Here is a 23,859-nt window from a genome sequence, read left to right as displayed (position 1 = left end):
GATTGGTGTTTACTGCTTTAATAAAAATTTTATTCTCCACTTGGTGTCCTATAAAATATGGCTATGTAGAGGATAAAACTTTACAATATTCTTGGGAAAAGTCAATTTTAAATTAAGGTAAGTTAGACTTATGAGTTAAGAAATTGCTTATTGGAAAAAAATCACTAGCAATGGATAGTTATTAAAGTTCAAATTTTTAAAAAAAATATATTTCACTGAATTTTCGGTCCTATTGTGATGCATTCTAAATTGGCATAAATATAGTATAAAAGCATGAAATATTTTAGAAATATAAATGTTTTAAACTTCTTTTTAACATCTAAAGTCGTTATCAAGCTAAATAATATGAAACACTTATATTCAATTAATGTGAATAGAGAATTAGAGTATATAATCTGGGTCTTCTTATATAGATAGATTCTATTTAACTATTTTCTTATTTTTTAAAAATAATTCTTAAATTATATTTTGCATAATATATCATTTTACCTATTTTTAAAGTCCAGGTGTAAAATTTATATATTTTAAAAAATAGCTACTAAAACCAAACAAAAAATTTTGTCAAAACTTTATTTTACATAAATAAAAATCCAATAAATATCTGTTTAATTATAACATAAATGATTAAGTTTTTTCTTATGCTTTTTTAAAATAAAACTAAAAATTGTAGGCATTGAACACGAATTTTAACCAATAACTCTTAGAAGTCTGCAAAAGTATCTGGGGTTTGCCAAACCTGAAATTCAGCCCCGATCTAAAAAAAAATGTGGTGCCCAACCCATTCCAATACAAACTGAGCAGGCATTATAGATCAGTATAAGATCCAGGAATACACACAATTTTTTTCCTCTTCATTGTAATTTTATTTTTCTTTCTAGTGATGTTAAACGGCTCGATATGAGCTTATTTATTAAAACGGCCAACTCAATATTTTAGACAGAAAAATATTGCATACCTAGAGATTTCGCTAATAGATAACCAAACATTTGTACCATCTATATACACAATCTTTAGGCTTGTGTAATATTTTAAATATTGAGTTATCCGTTTTTAAAAATCGGTTCAAATCGAGCCATTTAATAACACTATTTCTTTATTTGTTCTATTATTATATAGTACCGTGATTTAAATTATATTATTCGAAGTTATTTCATGTAGAATAAAAATAATAAGAAGAAATTATTAGAATAATACCTAGACTTTAAAATAATTTTAAAAAAAGGGTTCTATTTTATTCTCTAAATATCATTATCTAATGTTTTGATTTTTATATACGAAAAATTAATAATATTTATTAAATTGGACAAAAATTAATATTTAACAAATAATTTTTATAAATTTAAAGTTTTATATTTGAAATAATGTAATTTTAGTTTTATTTTTAACAAATGACAATTTTTGATAAATTTTAAATGTTTTCTAATGTATGATTAAATATCTTTCAGTTATCTATACATTCCATTACGTATATTCCATCAAAATTTTACCTATAAGAATAAATTTCCCAGTTTAATAAACCTAAGATTGATTTCATATTTGTAACGGAAAAAGGAAAAAGGAAAAATGAAAATTCTTATTATTTTGTGCTTATCATTATTGGTCGCGAGTTCTCCGAGTAAATGATTAATATAAATTTAATATAAAGTATATCGATTTGGAGTGAAATCATCATAACTTGATATTGATGTGTTAATAAATTGTTAATAAATAAGTCTTATGCCTCGTTTACAGTGAACTAAGAAAATAGTGCGACATCATATCACGCTACTTAAATCGAATTGTAAAAATATATCTCGTTAAATTATAAAGCTATGCTAGTGTTTAGCTATTTAACATCGCTTAGCGTAACCATCATCGCGGTCACTATAAATGGGGCCTTACACTGCATTTAGAGTAAGCGCGATTTTCGCTACGTAATTTTACATAATTAAGCTATTAATTAATATAATTTTTAATAGCGTAAAAAACATATGTTGCGATTCGATTACGATTAATTTCGCATTGCCTGACCATATCGCGCTTACTATAAATGCAGTGCAGCATTAGGGGGACTTTATTTTAAATTTGATGAGAGTATATATGTTAGAGGTAATGTGTTTTTTCCGGCAATGTGTTATTTTTTCAGCTTTAAATCATTTTTTGAGCACGTTTTATTAAATTTAAGATGATTTTACCGGAAATGTATGCCATCATGTTTGGAATAACCTACCCTATGAATTTTAGATAATTTTATCATAAAATTTCTAACTTAATTTAATTAAAATTCGTTTTACCATAGATTTTTGACATAGATTATAAATGACTTGAAAATTAACGGTAAAATTACCTACAATTCCTAATATAGGTATTTTAAACATGCTGGAATAAATTTTTGGCAAACTTGTATTTTTAAATTTTAAAAACGCACTCAAAAAATGAAATAAAGTTGTAAAAATAATATATTGCCGGAAAAAAAAACACATTACAGCTATCAATTTAAAATGGATTATAAACTATTAAATCAATATATTTAATTTAGCTATAATGATTATTTTTTTTCTTTTGTAACTCTGGTATATAAGAACGATTCACACATTTTTTTTTCTTCAAAAAATGATACTTTTCAAAATATTTGAAATCTATTTCCTATTTATTTTAAACGCCTTTATTTGAATTCTCTATTACGGGATTGCGCTCTAAATTCTAAAATACAGTGTTGTGCAGATTTAATTTCCATATTTTTTTATTCATTATAAATAAAATTATTTAATTTGTTGATAAGAATATATAAATATACTAGTAGATAACTCCAAAAATGATGGGGAATGATAATTTTCTTCTTACTTTTATGATATTGTTACCTGTTATTTGAAAATAATATCCAATTTTTATTTTTTTTACCCATTCCCCCTTCAGGCCAGGTTCAATCCATTAAAACTAAGTGTAAATACTATGTTTTGAGTAAAAATAAATTTAAAGCTTTTACTTGATAATACCAATATTATTTGTAAAATATTACTGATTACTTATACCTAACTAGCCGGGGAGGGGGGGGGGCAAGGAGAAATCCCCCCCCCTTCAGAAATTTATCACTTTTTATGAATATCATTTTAAGCTAATAAGAAATATCCCCCTTAGTCCTCTCTACTCCCTGACCCCCAAAAATGTATGCAAATATTTTAAACAATAATTTGAAAGAAAGAATGTAAAAGTTGATATTTTTTTATAAAACTATTCATCATAATTTATACATTTTTGGAAAAAAGCATTTATATATAAAAAAAGTGAATCATAAATGCTTTTTAAGAAATGGAATATAAGCCAAAGATAAGTCTTAAGACAAAAGTGAAATGTATTATAATTATTAATAATAGATCCATAAAATTACTAAATAATATAATATATCAAATATTATTTTTTATAAAGTGAGTAATTTTAATTTATTTATCTTAATAAAAGTAAAATATAATTATAAAACTATTGAATTAAATCATAAATTAAATAAAAAAATTAAAGCACAATACAAACAGTGGAATATTATATGTCGTAGATTTACAGTATATCTAATTTTATCAATTATCATATGACAATCAAGTAATTTTTACCAATATAGCGAATTATATATTTTACATATAAAATATTGATAAGGACATCAGAAAATATCTTTTAAAGTGGGATGAATAAAATAAAGATTAATTTTTAATATCATTTTTAATTTAAAATAAATAGATGGCGTTAAATAATTGAATGCAAATTGTTGCTATATTTATTATCAAGAGCCTTGATTAGTAAAATTTGTTAAAATATTAATTGTAATAGGTCAAATATGTCTGTAAGTGGAATTTTACCTATTATTTTGTAACTAATTCTATATAATAGAGAAATATCAACTATACGTTTACTTACTTTTTATAAATAAACTCCTTATACTTGTTTGGAATAAGTGATTACCATGCTTTTGTATTAATGTATATACAAGTAATTTATTATATTTTATATAAACTTTTAAAAATATATTTCATATCTGTTCTAGGCTTATTTTTTTTATTAAAATTAACCTCCTATCTTGTAAAAATATTTTATGACTATATATAGACTAAAGTAACCCGGCCGAAGGACGGGGAAAAGCGGGCAGAAGCCCCGCCCAAAATGGGGTCTGGGGGCGAAGCCATAACTATTTTTTTAATTCCCCTCCCCTTAAGAAAATTCTGGCTACGCCTATGATACCTAATATTTAATATTAAAAAAAATTCCCATGCAAAGTACAATGCCATAATAATTTTAAAAAATTCTTCCAAGCCCAATGAAAGATGATAATAATTTTGGTAGTTGAGAACTAAAATAAAATATTTAAATAATCATAATGAATTTAAAAATACAATCAAAATTCAGATTTTCATGGGCCTTGGTTTTTTGATCAGGCCGAGTCCAGGCATGCAAAAAAATTTGTTTTAGGCCAATATCTGACCCATAGTTAATAATAAAAAAATTCTCAAGCGCCCAAGCTCATAATAATTTTAAAACTATTTCCCCAAACCCAGCCCAATATAATTTATAAAAATATTTTCCAAGCCCAGCCCAACCTATAATAATTTTATAAAAAAATATTCTCAAGCCTGGCCAACCCATAGTAATTTTCAAAATTTTTCCTTAAACCTGGAAGGTAAATCTCTAAAAACCATATCTATTTTTTATTCTATTTTAACCCAGCTCACCCCTACTTTAGACAAAGGCCAACCCATTAAGACTAAGAGTGAATACTATTTTTTTGAATAAAAATATATTTAAATTAGGTTTTACCTGAGGGCCATATAAATATCCTGTGGTAAATATTATACCTATGCCTAATATTAAAAAAATTCCCAAGCCAGGTCCATACACTTGCGAAAATTTTCTCAAACCCACCAAAGACCATAATAATTTTGATAGTTGAGAACTGAAATAAAATATATTAAAAGTCACAATGCATTTATAAATACAATCAGAATATGAAAGTTGTATGGGCCTTGGTTTTTGAACCGGCCTGGCCATGTCTTCAAAAGAAATTTTCAGGCCAATTTCTAGCCCATATTTAAAATTAAAAATTTTTCAGAAATCTAAGACTATATTAATTTTGAAAAATGTTTCTCAAGCTACGTCCAAGTCCATATTATTTGTGAAAAATATTTTCCAGGCCCAGGATAACCCAGAATAATTTATTTTTATCTTGGATCCAGAAAAATAGGTCTGATGTAAGGGTTTATATAAAGTAAATCTTTCTAATATGTACATACTTTATTTTGCCATTGGGAAAAATTTTCAAAATTATCATCAAATGAAGCCGAAATATCTGATTTACCTATCATTCTACTTGTTAGCTCTTGGTATTTATATGAAATTCATGAATACATATTAAAGTACCAAGCTGAAAATATGTTTATCCTAATTTAATTTTAAACAAACCACCACCCTTCCAAATGATTTATTACTTAGTTACAAAATATAAAATTAAATTTAAAACATAAGATATTCTAAGTTAACAAATAATAGGAGGTTAACTTCAATCATAATTAAATTATATATATGTAAAACAAAAAGCTTATACATTTAATCAAAAATGTTATAATAAATTATGAATAACATACATTTTACAATTATGAAGTTATGAGGAAATATACAACACTATGGAATGCATGTAGAAAGGCCGAATTTTCAGAAAAGATAAAAGAGATGCAAATATTTACTTATGCACAAAAATTACCTAATTTTGCAGGACTATTTTTTTTATGTGCTTACCATCTAATGAGCCAAGGCAGTTTGGAAATCCATGTTTCTCAAAATATAAAATGTTTTATTTTCTCACTCTAAAATAAATTAAAAATTATTTATTAATATTAAAAATTTACTTTGATATAAACTACTATTTCTGAAAGTGCCATCATCACATCTATATATATATAACTTTATTAATTGAAAAAAATTGCAGATTTTGCAGGACTTTTGATTTTTATGTGCTTACCATATAATGAGCCAAGGCAGTTTGGAAAATCTGTTTCTCAAAATATAAAATATTTGATTTTCTAATTCTAAAATAATTAAAAAATATTTATTAATATTAAAAATTTACTTTGATATATAAACTGCTATTTCTAAAAGTGCCATCATCACATATCAGCTAAACCAAGCCCAAGATTGAAGAAATTCTCCATATTACAAATCACATGGGAATTACTATTGGCTTAAAATTGCTATGATGATTATCATTGGACAAATATTTGTTAAAGAAACACTATGTTAAATTTGATTGACATTTTTTGAGGATTATTAATAATAGATTATTTTAACAATTTTTTGCAAGTCAAATAATTTTATTTTCAAATAAATTTAAAAATATGGAAATGTTTTAAATTTAATTTGCACAACACTGTAAATACAAAAAAAAACATCTAAAAAAGATGAAGCAACCCCGATAATGCATTTTATTTAGCCATAATAAAATATGTAGTGTGTTACATATGCAAAATATAAAAAAAAATTAAAGTAAGTTCTAAGCATAAACCTTAAATATGCATATTTTTTCTAAACATTGACTTCATACATAATCAATTAAGTTACTATATTTAAAATGTCCGAAATTTTTTTTTAGAAAATCTTAAAAAATTAAAGAAAATGTCTACCAAAATTCCTCTTATTACTAAAAAGCCCTTGATAACGACTGGAAATCCTAAATCACATAAAATTATAAATAGATGCTCGGACAACAAAAGTGTTACTTATGAAATCGTGAAAGTGAGATATGGCGCTAGTGCAGTTCTTAACTGTTCCAAGATGATCAAAGCTATGAAATTGATTAACAAAAATGGCAAACTAGTATGGTTCAAATCCAGATGTTACATGATGAATTCACGAGTGAACGTTGCCCCTGTTAAATCCGATATTTCGGGAAAATATGGCGAATATTTGAATCTAACTTTCACTCAATTGGTAGGGGATGATTATATATTTTCCTGCCGATTTAACCCACGGATAGGAAATAAGACTAAAAAAAGCGGGCCGATTGTTAATATTCTAAAATTTAATATCTCTGTCGTCCTCAAAGGTAAATTTTTTTTAAACATTCGAAAGATAATGATTAAAAACTTTCGCAATAAATAAATACCACGTTTAAAGAGAATAGTAGAGAAATGTTAACTAAAATCAAAAAATAAATATTACTATAAAAAGAGTTGATATTCGATTAATAAATTTAATCAAAAATATGCCAATTGGCTTAAATTTAGGTAAGACTTAGAAGCTAATTATTAGCCTAATCAAGTAATTTACAAATTAGCATAAATAAATAAAGTGATTTACTTTTTATTTTTGTCAATATCATCCTTTCCTAAATAGTAAAAATCTTTTTTGTTATCTCTTTTATTTTCAATGATACATAAAGTTTATTTGGATCTTTTTTAATATATGTATTTTTCGTATTATAGCAGATAAAATAATTCCGGTCATTAAGATCAAAGACACGAAAAAGTCACCATCGTCTATCAAGATGGACAAGATTAATCTTAACACAATCAGTTCCGACATGGATATAGGTAAGGTCACAAAGCAAAAGGGTAACACTCATGTTTTGTACGCTGAAATCGGTGAGCAAAAAAGTTTGAATTGCTCTTTTTGGACAAAGAATGATCCGAAGAATGATAAGCCCGGTAAATTGGATTGGAATAAATTGTTACCCGCGTCACCTTGCATAAAGCAACGGCTAAATAAAAAGGCCGTGGTGGAGGGAAAAACTAACAAAAAATTCGAAATATTGAGAATCCCTAACTTCGAAGTCAGTGATTATGGGATATATCAGTGCGAGGGTAGAAAAAATAAAGCGATAAAGTCAAAGTCTAAAGATATATTTGTATCAACTTATTTCGTGATTTTGCCAAAGCTAAAAGGTTATATTATATTTATATTATTGTTGATAAACTCTTAAATCGATCATTACTAAGTAAAACTTATTTATATTCTCTGTTTGTTTTTGATATGCAAAGTGTTGTAACTTTTTTGGTCATCCAGATTGTTCCAACATATAGATCTAATTTGTATTGATTCCTTTTTAATCGTCCAGTAAAGGGTCCCGGATTTTATGGTCGGGTGAAGTGGATCGCTTAGTTAAAAAAGAAATCTTAGAATTATTACTTTGTCCCCCAAAAGTACAAGAGGCCGAGGATCTTATGAGCCCGGGGTTCTTGTGAAGGCTCAAATTTTCTTCTAGAGTTTTTAATTCTAATGGTTTTAAGAATATTTGGCTATACAAAAAATTTGATCTGGATTCCATATAATAAATATATAGATTTAATTTAACCCTTAAAAGCAATATCAAATATACTACAATTTTTCAAAAATAATAAAATAATATTCAAATAATCTAATAACTATCTTATTACAATAGATTATCTTATTCTACATAAAATTATATCTTTATACAAAAAAAATATGTTTCAACTACCTTAAAATAAAATTTTAAAGATAATGAGGATCTCGCGCTAGTCTCCAAAAGTTCATACGCGCCATTTATGCAGATAGCTATTTCAATATTGATAATTATGACCATAAATTGATTTTTAAGTTTTATAATATTATTTTTACATAAATAAATATTTAATAAAAAATATATAATTAACAAAAATTATGAATTTCTTAGTTCATAGTATATAGGTACAACCTTCACCGGGTTTACCTCATTTTTTCCTAAAATTTCCTTTTCGGTAAAAATTATTATAGCTAAAAGTAGAATACATTTTTTTAATAATTCTTTTATGATATAAAAGTTAATAAAATGAGATAGATATTATTTATTAAAAATTATAGTCATTTTGATTATATTACAGTTTGCCTTTTAGGGCTGACGTGATCCCCTATCTCCCTTACCCGTGTTGCCATCCCATTTTAACATGTACTTTAAACGTGAAATTGTAAGTTTATCTATAACATTTTTTTAATCTGAGCTAACATTTATTTACACAGTAAAACTTGTTTAACATTAAAAAATATTTCTTCCTTTTTAACAACCAATGTTTAAAATTAATTTTTAAACTTATCAAATTATTTTTTTTAAAAATTTGAATGTTGGTGCAAAATTTTTGGAAGATTTGAAAGTATAAGTGGTAATACTGTATTGTATGGATAAATCATCAACAAAAAAATAATACTATATCATACTGACCAGGCAAATTTTTTATTTAATCATCTTTATTTCAGATTCTATGAACCTTAAATCTCAATAATGATAGCAATCATAAAGACTTACACTAAAAAATTTAAACTTAAGATCAGCCATGCCCCCCTCTTTTTCTTAAAGCATATGGACGTCTGTAACATTTTTCGAAATGTTACGCGTACAAGTACGTGCGGCTTGCCCACAAACGTGTAGAGGGCTCCTCATATTTTTTAACTTTACATCACAATTAACTTATGTTCCAATTAGATGGAAATGAGGAAAACCTAGCGTAGCTCTCTTGTATTCAACGTCATAGGGCATATGCGCTATATATCACGGATCACGGAATACAAATTATATAAAACTTATTCTTTTTCAGTGTTTAAAGTTAATTCTAAAGGCTACATTTGAAATAAAAATTGAAAGCATTTAAAATTTCTTTGATAATTAAAATTAACAAAAACATTCTTCGTATAAATCATATAAGGTTCTGAATCGAACGGATATAGTTACTCAATGAACTCTAGCCAAGGATTTTACGATAGGAAAGAATCCATGGGTTTAAATCTTAACTCCAAGGTAAAATTGGACTGCACTGTATGGCTCAACGCTTTAATTGGTAATAAACTGAACGAAAAATCGGGTAGCAAAGCCGGTAAGAACTCTCCTAAAAGCAAATACGATCTGCATTGGGAAAAGATAGCTGATATGAAAACTGGTATATCCCCCAAAAAGGGTATTCCTAAATCGTATAAAGTTAAAAAAATCAAGGGACCCATCCTGAACATTGCCCGCATAAGTAAATCCGACTACGGCACCTACCAATGTGTATCTAGCCCTCCCATCTCTTATAACTCTTTAGCGGTATCCAAGATCATAATTGTCGAGTTAAACGAATTCAAATCAGAAAATTTAAGTGATAGTATGGAAAACGATATCGATGATGACTTTAAAGGATTTTCTTTTCCATCTTTTCGAACGCCAGATATAAAATTTCCTAATTTCAAGGACTTTACCTTACCTCCTTTTCCAAAATTCCCAACCTTTCCACCACATTTTTTTCCGAATATCAATGTCCCAGATTCACCGAACGCAAGTTAGTTTTTTTTTAAAAAAAACATTTATCTTCAAAATATTTATTTTTATAATTATTAAATCTATAATAAATAAAAAATTAAATAATAGATCCCTCAAAAATACAAAATAATTTTATTTAATGTTTTATTTCTATTCATTTTATATAAAAAAAAATTACAAAAAGTTGTAAAAGCGTGGTCCCAATTCGTCAAGATAGGCACTAAAGCGATATTAAATTGTTCCACTAAATTTAATAACTTGAACTCTAACATGAAATGGGCTAAGGTAATACCTACAATCTTGAGTGGGTTGTTTTTAATTTAATTTTATAAAACATTCGAACTAAAATTATAGTGTTGTGCAGATTTAATAGAAAACATTTCCATATATTCTAATTTATTTATTTGATTTGTAAAAATTGAAAAGAATGTATAAATAATATTGTTATTTAAACAATTTTTGCAAGTCGAATAATTTTTAGACAAATTAATAATTATGGAAATGTTTTTTTTCCCATCAAATTTGTACAAAACTGTATATTTTGCCATAAATATTATTATATAGGCTTCCCTTTCAGAGGCATAATCTTAATGCGAAACCACTTATAACTGATTAAATTTAAAACACAAAATATTTTTATTGGTACTATTAAAATTTATAAAATCATATACCATTATGTAACAAAAGAGTTTTTTTTAAACATAAGTCTAAATATGAATATTATGAATAAGAAAATCATTCTAAACAGAAAGTACTAAAAATATATATAAAAATCGACTAAATAAATGCGTCTAAAAAGGAATCATACCAGGGGGGAATGGTTTCACAAGAAATGAGCCATAGGCTTCTAGAGAGGTATTTTGAGGTAAAACCCCTTATTGTGATATCCAAGTCGAAGTTATTTATTTCCCCATCTCCTAAAATGCTTAATATGTTGGTGGGAGGCCGGAGTATTTGTTTTTAAAAATTAGTCCCATAAACCAAAGTCAAGTAGAATTATTAGACGGCCAAGAATTCTATACAGGGAAAGTCCCAATCTAAAAGCCAAAGGTAGGTCGCTAAACTGGGGTATTATATGGCCTTTTGATAACGTTGATAAGATTATAACGGGGCTAATGTTTACAATGAGTTATTTCCCATGTTATAAGTTATTTTGCAGCAGTTGATACGACAGTTAGATGTCATTATATAAATACAAGGCAACAGTTGTTTAGCTGAGAGGAGAAGCATGAGGAACTAATGATAACCAAGGCATTCACAGCTCGTTTTGTCTTTCAAAATGATCAAGTTATTATTAAATTATTTTGTGAAAATCGGCATTTAGCGCAACGGGCAATTTATTTACTAGGCAGGAATTAATTTAATATGACATTTATTTTAAAATGTATACCAATATAGGATAAGATTATATCCTTCATTTTGTTGGAGGCAATTTTGTTTCAGTTTATAATTATTTTAAATTCAAAAGGGGACAGATTCCAGGCGACCCTAACGAAGGATTGCTAGAGGGGTAATTTTTATAATTTTTTTCATAAAAAACGTTTTGCAAGATATGTCAAACTAGAAAGGTTTTTAAAAAGATAAACATGATAAGAAATTAGATACAAAAATACATCTTCACACCAAATTTAATGTGTTTATGCTCAATGGTTAAAAAGTTATTCGCGTTAATATTGTAATTGTTTTAACCCGGTCGTCATATTTGATTTAATAATATTTTTAAAAATATACATATAAAATTTTAGAGTAGAGGGCCCATAAATTTTCTTGCGAAAAGGGTTACTAGCCAGCTGAACCTTTTCTTGAAAAAAGGTATAATCCTATTTTCTAATACGGGATGGAGCAGTAAATAAAACTTGGAAATCTGAAATTACATTTTAAAAAGAAATATAACAACGCATGTGCAGTCTTAAACTAGTAGCGGGATGGGCAGGGTTAGCTTATTTTATTTTTTATAAAAAAGATTTAAATAAAATAACCAAACTAGGCGCTAAAATTATTTGAAAAGAAAGAACAAGTGAGTGGGCAAATATTTTTAAACCAATAGGTAAACGAGGATTTTTTCCCGCCAAAATCATAGGCGGGCGGCGAATCAAATTTAAATCAAGGAGGGTAAAGTATAAACCAACTTTTGGAGACCTTTGTATATTCCAAATTTGCGATAATATTTTTATACTTTGAAAAATTAACACATTTATAATTACATGTTTATTTAATTATAAAGATGAGCAGAGTAGCTAACTTTGATAAAGCCCCGTCCAAAAGTGTTCTGAGGGTAATCTCGAAAGTGCGAGACAAAGATTTGGGAATTTACAAATGTTTTTCTGCTTACAGGAACCTTCAGTTTGAAGGATATATCTTGCTGCATAATAACAAGCTTTTGAAAAATGGTTTTTTTAAAAATAAATATATATTATCGATTAAAGTATTAATATTTTTTAAAGTAAAATCCCTAGGTGAAAGACATATTTCTTCTACATTTTTTTATAGCTATAATTCTATTAATCAGGCACACCATTGGATATTTCCCCGTTATTACAAAACCCTCTTCTATTCGACAAAATCTTAATTCGCGTTAAACCTAACTCAGGAATAAGTATAAGTCTTAATTGTCCTTTATACGGTATAAACTTCCCAAATACCCCTTGGAAAAAACTAACGAGTTCGGAGATTAAGGGAGTAGACACTCATAGTAAATTAGTAAAAAGACCTCAAAAACCGATCAAAAAAGCAAAATATCTACCTAATGGATCGCTTTTCATGTCGAATATAACCAAGGAAGACCTAGGACTGTACGCTTGCTACTCACCCTACGACGATAATCAACAAGCGTTCGTGGAAGTAAAAGCTATGAGTTCTAACATCACTTGGAACTTTGAAACTTTCATAAAAGCCATCAGGTTATTGAAAGCGGAACTCAGTATGGGCGAAAACATCATGCAAATAAATATGTTACCGAGTAAATATATATTTCGTCGCATGACTATTGTTGATTGTTGAGGAATTTTTTCAAAAAAAATAAAATGAGCGAAAAGTGAAAGTAATTTTATCTTTTTTAAGTAGCAGAGCGAGTATATTTTACTGGATGGTTTATACATATTTATTAAAAAATAATATGATCAAAATAAAGAACCAATAAACTAGCCAATCAAATTATTTTTAAATAACCGGCGAGTGAATATCACGTTATAAAACGATTGGGCGGTCTTATGGCTAGACCCGCCATATGATATAGGGTTCTAACTCTAACTACCTTCCTTTTTTAGACAAATCGTTTTTCTGTAAAACTGAATGGATATAAATACGGATAAATAGATTAATTAGTATCTAGATATAGATGCACCTAAAATTGATTTTTCCAGATAGATTTAAGATATCTTTTTAATATAATCATTATAAGGTTGCATAATGTCAAAATTGACAACTTATCTTTAAAACTTAAATTAAAGCTTTCATCCCCAAAGCATCCGTTAAACCTTATTTTAGCAAAAGAAAATCGTTAACTGGTACGCTGGAAGGTAAGTAGGGTAATCTTTAAATATAGGAAAATCACAACATTCATTTATAAAATATCATTCAAATTTTGATGGGTGATAAAATTTATATCCATATCCTCTTGGAGGTGTTGAAAAGATATATTAAATTTTTCGATTTTTTTCCTGTTTCTCTTTGGTAACACTTGGAAACTTTGAAAGTTTCATCGACTAATTTTGTGTAAATTCTTTTTATTTTCCGTAAATGAAAAATTTGCAATTTCTTGTATTGATTGTTTTATCTTCTACTTCTTCTTTATCAGTAACATTAATATTAATCATCTAAAACCATATATTATAAAATTGTAATACAAGTTACCAGAGTTGTTAAAAGATACTTCTAAAATGGATCTAGATACAGATACATCGTCTAATAAATTATCTAGATACAGATACAATTTTTATTTTACCCTAATTTAGATTTGCATAATCCAAAATTAGGATTCTATTGTAAAATTCATGAAATGAGGTAAAAAATTTATTGACTCGATATCACATTTATCAAAATATAACTAAAATAATGATTTTTAGATTTTAATATTATAATATATGAAAATATATAATTATAAATAATTATTCAATTTCAGTAATAAAATATTTTCAAAATTTTGGTCATTAAGGCATCCTCATTTATCTGTAAAAACATTTTTAGCGCTAAAAATCTTTCTACCATAGCGCTTGAAGGGATTGTGGTGTTATATTTTATGAATAACAATTTTATATCAGGAAATTTATTTGTGGTGTTAATGTTTTGATTATTTTTATAAATCAAGGATTTTCAACATTTGAAAAAAGCCAGCTATAATTCATCTAAAGTAGTCGGGAAAAATATCATCGGACGTTGAGATTAGTCCAATATTTTCTTTAATGGATTTATTCTCTTTTCCCTTTTTTATTTTTAACAGTGTTTGATGTTTTCTCTTATAATTTAAAATTACAAATGTAAACATTAATTTAGTATCTATACTCTTAAATGTTTTAAAATGTTGCAAGTTGAGGTAATGCTAACTGATTTCGTATTTTTTGGTAGACAAGACAATTTTACTATCAGAGATTTATTTTCATTGGCCATGGAAAAACAACGTCTGAACTTATTGATTATTTTCTTCATCACTATTAATATTAATCTAAATAAATTTTTAAAATTAGTATAATAAAATAAAATTAACCAATTCCATTGAAAATAAAAATGGAAGATTCAGATGTATTGTAATCAAGTATCCGGAGTGAGAATGTGCCGCTAAACCGTTATAAATATCTGAACCGTAACCGAACCGATATAATAATTTTTTAAATGTAAAAAGTTAAACCGGTTACAGCCAAAATAAAATAATTTTATATTTTTTAACATTCTTTTCCTTGGGATGTATTACATATTTTACCATTTTTTATAATTATTAAATGGTCAAAATATTTGTTTAATATCCAAAAAAAGTATGTATTATTTTTCACTATGACTTCAATTGATCCACAATTTTTTAACAGCTTCATATAGTATTAGAGCATTCCTATTTCCTATATTTTAGTATGCAAAATATCTAAATAACCAATTTTTGATTTAGTTGCATTTAATTAATCTAAAAAATCATCAGTTTTAATTTGAATATCCAGAATTTTATAAACTTGCTCTTTTAGTACTTGCGTTTCCCGCAACACAATTTCTGTTAAAAGAGCCTTTTTGGGGTTAAAATTTGTGCAACTAACAAATATGACTTATATCAGAAAATATATTACTTACACGTTTAAATAATGTATTTAGAAATGAGTTATGATTATTGTATATTATTCATAGATACTTATCATAAAAATAAATGAATTTCATCTATTTTATAAATAAGCAATATATTAACTTAAGTGATGGCAATAATTTTAATAAATAATATTCATAATCATTATACGATGGTGTTGCTTCAATAAAAATAATCTTGAAAAAAATTTCTAACCGTAATGAACCTTTAGCTGAACCAACCCGAAACTTTATAAAATTTTTCTTAAAAACCCTAATCGAACAGTAACCATTATAATTTTTTACATACTGAACCATAACTAAACTGAACCGGTATAAATAAAGGTTCGGGTCCCTGATTGTAATATCAAAATTTGTCTGGTTTATTGATAAACTCGGACATAATATTTAATGAATATTTATATTTTTTTTTTATATATAAGTTTTAATATTTTTTTATTATAGTAGTCTTAAAATTTTTCAATATATATATATATAAATTATATGCTCATATAAAATAAATTAAATTTTGCATTCAAGTATATTTATTTATAATATAAAAAAGCGTTAAATAAAAGTATATCAAAATGTATGTTAAAAAGTAACTAAAAACAAATACAGATACCTCTATAATAATATCTCGATATAGATACTTTTTAAAAAATCAATCTTGAAACAGATACCACATTATTATATCTAGATACTTTAACAACTCTGCAATTTACCGTATTTTAGTCATTCATATCCGTAAAATAAAACTTGTTTTTAATTAGAAATAAATAAACTCGAACAGATATCTAATAAATTTATTACAAAAATTAGGATTAAATATAAATATTTTTAATATAGTTAATTAAACGTAAAATAAAATTGTATCGATTAAAGGTATTTATAAATAAATATACCTGGATAATATACATTTTTATCGAGATACTTTTAACAACTCTGATATATAATATCAATTACTCAAGAAACAAAGTTAAACATGACCCAAATAAAGGTGAATCGCACGGTGTTCTTGAAAGAAAGCGAGAAAAAGGTCGTAGCTAACCCCACGTATGTTAAAGAGAAGGACACTCTGGTTCTCAAATGCCCGGCTAAAGTAGCGAAGAATGTAAAAAACGCGAAAATAAGGGTGCAAACTAAGAGAAGTATAATAGAATGGAAGAGAATTTTAGCAGACGGTGTTAAAATGCCAGATATTATGCCCAAGAGAGCCAAGATTACAAATGGCGGATTTACGCTCACTATTCCAGCTATCAAATCATCCGATTACGGAATATACAAATGTTTTAGCGCTAATTCTGAACACTATTTCTTAGTGCATCACAATAATATGCTCAAAAGTAAGCGCAGTAGTTTTTTTTTGCTATTTTAAATAAATAAGTTAAATCTTATTAACTTTATCTATCGTGATGTAATGTCGTGTTATTCTTTCGAGGTTAGCATGAATGACTCATAAGTTGATCGCTACATTTTTGTGATTAACCATTTTTTTTTAAATCATGCATAGGAATCGTGTATATTGCATAGTTTCATAGGTCTTTTCGAAAATCAACGAACTGTTCGTTGTATTCGTATTCATACGAATAATAATTTAGTAAGTTTCGATTCGAATTATTCGTTTTTACCTTATTAATCACATTATCTGAAACATTGATAGGTAGGTTATCGACAAGTGACTAAATTTTATTATAAAACATATTAAATATTCGATCAAATCATTATAATAATTCGATTGGACTAAAACAAATTATTCAAATAATTCGTCAATTATTGTAATTAATCGTATTCAAATCGAATAATTTATTCGAATTCGAACAAAACGAATAATTAAATATTCGTTACTACTAATATTTGATTTGTTTTGAATAGGCATAACCCCGATTAAAAACATACGTAAATAATATTAATTATTTATATTTAAATTCAATTTTTCTTTAAAAAAAAAATAAACCCAAGAACATGGTGCTACCGATCTCGATTTTTAAATATCAAATAAGAGCTTATCACATAATTACAGCAATCATTTTCAATTTTATATTGTATACATAAAATATTAAACATATAATATTATAATATTAAATTTTACCTTCATTTTGTACAAATCACTTTTAAATAACAATATTGGGTAGATATTTTTAAAAAAAAAATGCATACAAGTATAATTTCTAATACATAATTTATTTCACCTTTTTTTGACAATTTGCATTAATTATTTACTGGAATATAAATATATGGATCGAATTTTATAGCGTATAACCGATTTGTAAATAATATTTAAAATCATTTAATGAATTTGTATTATAAATATGTTTTATATAGTATAATTTAATAGGTAATAAAATGAAATCTTCGCAATAATTATTTAAATCCTGACTCTAATTATTTTTTGCGATATATATTATGTTGTACACCTATTTGACCCATATAAAGTGTTGCACGAAATGAAAAAAAAATATATATGATGAAAAGCTATATTTTACATTTGAAGAGGACTAGATTTAATCATTTTCAATATTTTTTTTTAAAAAAAAAATTTAATTGAAAATTACTTATAATCATTGTGAAATTAGATTAGTATTGTAATGCTCGATTTTTTTTAAAAAAAAGACTAACGTTTAGAAAACTTTCTCGTAGATGGCAAAAAAGTTAGGACATCTATTAAAGAAATTTCGAGGCATACGTAATATTAGTTTGGCTAAAATCTTAATTTAAAATTGGTAAAATCGCGAGCCATTTAACAACACTAAATTGGACCCCATAAAATATCTATTGATCTTGATTTGGTAATTATAATTACAAATACCTTCTATAACTACCAAAATAAAAAGACAAAATATATTATTTATAACCTTTATCGATCGTTTAAAAAATAAAGTTTAACCTAACACATATTTTAACCAAAAAAAATGTTTTAGATAAAATAATGGTTTTACAAAAAATTTTGTTTAATCTTAGCCACTTGTGCTTTATCATAGCCAAGTATGGCAGCCAGTGCGTTTATATGAGCATCTTTAACATTCGTTTTCAATGTCCCATTGTTTTTATGGATAGAATCTTTAGGAATATCACTATTTATACAATTCTCTGAAGTGACAGGGTTAGAACTATTGCAATGGTTATGGCTATGATTTTCCTTATGAGAAGCGGTTGTCAGTAAATGAAATATGACATCTTTAAGGAATTTCAGTTTCGTTTCGATTTCAATATTTCTGTCTGACATTATTTCCAAGGTTAAGCATCGTTCGTCCAAAGTTTGGAGGGTTAAATCATTGAGATCGGATACGGAGATAATAAGAGAATTAGTTTTTGTAGACAGGTTCGAGAGGTGAGAGCAAAAGCTTGATTTGGGGTCGACCATTAGAGATTGAGAATTTTGATATGGGTACTCAATATTTGATGAGTAGTGAGGCTGAAGAGATTTGCTGACTTTACAAGGGCCATTACCAAGAAAATATGAATTTTTAACTGTTGTACAATATTTAGATTCTATTGGGTTATTGTTATAATCTTTTATGTGACCTAAGTCATTTGAAACGGGATTTAATGCTAAAGTATCATTACTTTCAGTAGATTTGGAATCACAGAGAGAGCTAGCTGGATTATGGTAATAAGGTAACATAGGATTCTTCTTTAATCTGGCAATGTTAGAAGGCAATAAAGTTGTATTTGATCTTAGTTTGAGAAATACTGGTTGGGTATCTTTCATTTTCTATCAAGTAAATAATTTATTTTATATACTAAAAAAAGTGTAATAAAAAAAAAATATGCTTTTAGGGTCATTCCATGTTGAATCATTCTCCAGGATCTATTGGGATTTGAGCGTAATTTACATAAAACTAAAGTAGGCGCAGTGTTAAATTTTCACAACCTCGCTCTTATATTTTTAAAGATACCAAAGATCGAATTATATAAAATGATCACCTATTTTTAAGATTATTATTTGTTTTACAATAAAAAGAAGATTTACTAAAATAAAAATACAGAATTATAAATAATTATAAAAATTTTAAACTATGGGCAGGTTAAGAAATTTAAGCAATGGGCAGATGGGCTTAAAAAATTTAAATCATTTTAAGTAAATATTAATTAAAAATGGTTCTTATGAACTTTTTGGATATTAAATATTAAAATGTCCTTTTTTGGTATCATAAAACTTTTTTTGTATATTTAAAACTACTTTGATGGAAACAACAAGAAAGAGATTTGCCAAAGCTATCAAGATTAGCAAGAAAAATATAGGCAATTCCTGCAACTAGTGCTTCTTCTGAACGAGAATTTAGCATTGCTGGAATTTAGAACAAAGAAGAACATATTTGAATCCAGAAAATGTTGATTCATTTTTTATTTATATTTTTTCATAAGTATTCATAATTTAAATTAATTATTTTTTCAAGCTTAATATAGTATTTCCATAATTATAAAACTTCTTGTAGAGGTGTAATGCTGAAATAATTTTAGTCAACCCATCTTTTAAATAGATAATACAAACCACCAATCCAAATCATCAAATTATATTGGGGTTAGAGCTTCCTCTTAGATGATATGATGGAAGCTAGATAAGTAGCCGAGAAAATTATTGTGAGATATTAAATTTCTAAAAGATTTATCTTCCATTTTTAATGATACATAAACTTAACTCATATCAGAAAAACATTTAAAATCTTTATAAGAAATTATGCAAATATATTGAAGCCTTGAGTTATTTACATGGCAAGGATGCCATAAAAGAGATGAAACATTTTGTAACTATATAATAAGAAACAGAATGATATGAAGAAAGCAAATAAGATTTTATATATAATCGTCGCACCACCTCAAGTTGGTATATTATATCTTAAAATAATAGTAGTTTGTAATAATATCAAAAATATACTCGTATTAAAAATTTAACTCAAAACTATTTTTCAAAGAAGAAAAAATTAGCTTTCCTAAAAACACGTAAAAAGGAGAAGAAAAGATATCTAATTTATTACATCCAATGAATAATAAGATGTTTCATTTTAATAATAATTTAAATTAGATAGCGTTAAAGAATTTAATGCAAACTGTTACTTATATTTATTATCAAAGGCATTTATTAGTAAAATTTATTAAAAAATAAACTGTAATTTATTATATAACTGTCAAATACGTCTGTAAAAGTGGCATTTTACCTAATATTTTATAATCAATTATATATAATAGAGGATTATTAACAGAAATCTCTTATACTTATTTGGAGCTTGAAAATATTTTTAGAAAGAGGCATGGTAATTAAATTTAAAAATGAATACTATAGTTGATTAGTGATTTTAAACTCGGCTAATTACAATATTAAATTTGTTAATTTTCAATTAATAAATTATTATATTATTTAATTAGGGTTATATAAAAATCTAAATATAAAAGTCAATTAAGTTTCAACTGTTAATGCTAATTTAGTGAGTGATATTGATATTCTATTTTTAATACAAATTTGATTGAAAGCTGACATAGTGAAAATATAATTTATATGTATTAATCTAATCTAATAATTAAAATAGTATTCATTTAATAAAAATTTATATAGTCTTATTAATTTTTAAATAATAAAATTAAATCTATATATTACTTGATAGAATTATAAAAGAAATCGTTAAGGAGGCAATGAAAAAAAATTTATTTTTAGTTCATGGGGATATTAAGGAGCCATTAAATTAAAATTTGCTTCAGGGAGCTATTCAAATTTTTCAGAGTGCTCGAGCTCCTGCGCACCCCTTCCTAGTGACGCCACTGTATCTATCCATGCATTCATTTGAAGGATCTGCATATGGTTGACCCTCTATATTTTCTAAATGGGCAATTAACCATTCTTTTAGCTTTAAATTTTGTGGCAGATTAATAAAAGGCCAATTGAGCTTAAATTATGGGTGAATTATTGATGCCGATATATTATTGTCATCGAAATCTATAATTTTTATTATATGCATATTGTTATGATCTTCATAAATAATAAAAATTGTATTTTTAAAAGAATTAATTACTTCTGAATGCCTCTTTAGGTTTGAACTGCTAATCTTTGAAGAAGATATCTTGTTTTTGCATAAAGAGAATTTTGCACATTGTATGGTTACTTCCATCCATTTCACATAAAGTAAAATACTTATGTAAATTATGAAATGGTAAAAGATTCTCATTCTCACTTATATCTGCTATCACATCAATAGAAGTAGATGTATCATCTTCTAAATTTATAATGGAGAACATTATTAAAACCTAGAATTTATATTATATTATAATATAATTAATAAATAAATAAAACTTGTCCTTACAAAAAAATTGGGATTGTTGAAATATAAAATCTGGTAGAATGGTGGTTTATAAAATATGATGTAGATAGATATTTTTTTTAATTAATATTTAAATTTCAAAATTTATATTTTATTTATTGCTTTTTAAGTAAAAAAAATAATTTTTAAAAGGATTGGGATCTAATATTTAAAAAAATGATCTCGATCACGATCCACATTTTAAGGTCAGGATCTTAAATCCTAGAAAATTGACAAATTTAGGATAGAATCCAGGTTCGGCGATCTTTTGATTTGAAACAAATCTGCCTATATACAATAGAGTGACAACTTATAAATGGTGCCTATGTCTATATGTGTTGAAGATATGTAGCCTTTAAAGTTTTTTTTAATATATTCAATTCATTAGGTAATGACAAGGGCATAATATAAATAAGAATTTTTTTATAAAATAATTAATTATGGATTCTCATGATTGAATTCTTATGTCATTTTCAATTATATCGTTTTCTATTATTCTATTTCAATTGTATTATAATGTATAGTTTTTGTTTAGTAAAGTAAATAAGCAAAAAATAATGTCAGTTAGAGTAAAGCTAGAATTTTAAGTTATTAATTTATATTTTATTGATTAATATGTTTGATTAATTAATTATATTCTATATAAATTAAATTATCTTTTGATTTGAAACAAATCTGCCTATATACAATAGAGTGACAACTTATAAATGGTGCCTATGTCTATATGTGTTGAAGATATGTAGCCTTTAAAGTTTTTTTTAATATATTCAATTCATTAGGTAATGACAAGGGCATAATATAAATAAGAATTTTTTTATAAAATAATTAATTATGGATTCTCATGATTGAATTCTTATGTCATTTTCAATTATATCGTTTTCTATTATTCTATTTCAAATGTATTATAATCCCAAGTTTTTGTTTAGTAAAGTAAATAAGCAAAAAATAATGTCAATTAGAGTAAAGCTAGAATTTTAAGTTATTAATTTATATTTTATTGATTAATATGTTTGAATAATTAATTATATTCTATATAAATTAAATTATCAAATATAAAAATTAAAAAAATATGTATCATTTTTAAATTTAAACTGACTAAGATACAAACCTTCAAAAAAAATTTATCTTAATGATACTTTTCAAAATATTTAATAAAAAATACAAATATGCAACATACAACAATATGTAATAATAGTTTTACCATGCTGTTATTATATTTCAAATATTGAGAATTGTATAAGCCTTTAATATATTTTTCGTAATTGTTCAAACATGTAATATCATTTTTAAATGAGATCAATAAATTATTTATAATATTTTGCTTGGCAGTTAATTCTTTAAATAATAAATGGGTATCTTCTGAAAATAATTATGAAACATATGTAGATATTTTTATTTCAACCTAATTTTGTATAGTTTGGGCAAATTATATCAAGTTTGTTCTTGAGCCTAACAATCTTTAATAAATAGAAATAGAGTTAACTGTTGTATGAATATAGTTGTTTTATTCTACTAATAGAAAATGTATAATAATTATAAATATTAAGAATCAAATGTTGTATGTGTATATTTGTGCTTCATTTTATTAACAGTAAATCTATAATTATCATAGGTTAAAACATACTTCATTTTCTAATTGTTCAATTTTCTGCTTTTGTTTGAGATCTTCTTTTGTATATTCCTTTACTTTAGTTTTATAATTTTTCAGCAGTATATTCTTTCTTTGTAATGGAGTATGATAAATATTATTTTCTAATGAAGTCTGGCAATGACAATGATAATCTGACTTATATATTTGTCCTATAAAATGGTCCTATAAAGAAAAACTCGTATATTTTTACTATCATGAAATGTCAAGGAATTAGATGATAAATTGTAAATATCAGATTTATTAATATCCAGAGATTCTAGGGACTCGCAATTGTTTAATGACATCAATATGCTTGTTTTGTGACACGAAAATTGTTACATATGATTTTAAGGATAGATATAGACAAGGTTAGGTATTTGTAAAAATATTTTAAAAACATCGTATTTGAATTGTCGACTCAAAACTGACTGGTTACTAAA

At 25.8% G+C, this 23,859-nt stretch overlaps 2 protein-coding genes across 2 annotated transcripts in view; one reads left to right on the top strand and one right to left on the bottom strand.

Annotated features, from left to right (window-relative positions):
• The window catches only part of LOC135930571 (uncharacterized), a 26,616-nt gene extending 8,999 nt beyond the window's left edge, over nt 1-17,617 (top strand). The window contains exons 2-9 of the mRNA XM_065467402.1: nt 6,605-7,057; nt 7,437-7,895; nt 9,648-10,256; nt 10,422-10,522; nt 12,462-12,627; nt 12,747-13,196; nt 16,468-16,842; nt 17,459-17,617. Coding sequence (XP_065323474.1) covers nt 6,628-7,057; nt 7,437-7,895; nt 9,648-10,256; nt 10,422-10,522; nt 12,462-12,627; nt 12,747-13,196; nt 16,468-16,842; nt 17,459-17,487 — 2,619 coding nt within the window. The 5' untranslated portion in view covers nt 6,605-6,627 and the 3' untranslated portion in view covers nt 17,488-17,617. The remainder of the gene's footprint in view (nt 1-6,604; nt 7,058-7,436; nt 7,896-9,647; nt 10,257-10,421; nt 10,523-12,461; nt 12,628-12,746; nt 13,197-16,467; nt 16,843-17,458) is intronic.
• LOC135930572 (uncharacterized) lies at nt 17,593-23,859 on the bottom strand. Its single transcript, XM_065467403.1, has 5 exons — nt 23,631-23,859; nt 23,414-23,589; nt 23,192-23,246; nt 22,991-23,148; nt 17,593-19,211 (listed from the first exon to the last, which is right to left on the bottom strand). The coding sequence occupies exons 1-5, from the start codon at nt 23,722-23,724 to the stop codon at nt 18,432-18,434; spliced, it is 1,263 nt and encodes a 420-aa protein (XP_065323475.1). The 5' UTR covers nt 23,725-23,859; the 3' UTR covers nt 17,593-18,431.

The sequence above is a fragment of the Gordionus sp. m RMFG-2023 genome, chromosome 5 (assembly GCF_954871325.1).
Source record: "Gordionus sp. m RMFG-2023 chromosome 5, tfGorSpeb1-WG-v2, whole genome shotgun sequence".
Classification (NCBI taxonomy): Eukaryota; Metazoa; Nematomorpha; class Gordioida; order Chordodea; family Parachordodidae; genus Gordionus; species Gordionus sp. m RMFG-2023.
The sequence above is the reverse complement of the archived record's forward strand: the minus strand, read 5'-3'. Positions and strand labels throughout refer to the sequence as shown.

Bases quoted from the DNA above. Each gene is read 5' to 3' on its own strand.
- LOC135930572 (XM_065467403.1), bottom strand. From the start codon at position 23,724: ATGTCATTAAACAATTGCGAGTCCCTAGAATCTCTGGATATTAATAAA. The intron at 23,247-23,413 runs GTATGTTTTAAC...TATTTATTAAAG, and splicing joins TTGAACAATTAGAAAATGAA to ATTGTTAGGCTCAAGAACAA. The intron at 19,212-22,990 runs GTAAAACTATTA...TTTACTTGATAG, and splicing joins TGAAATATAATAACAGCATG to AAAATGAAAGATACCCAACC.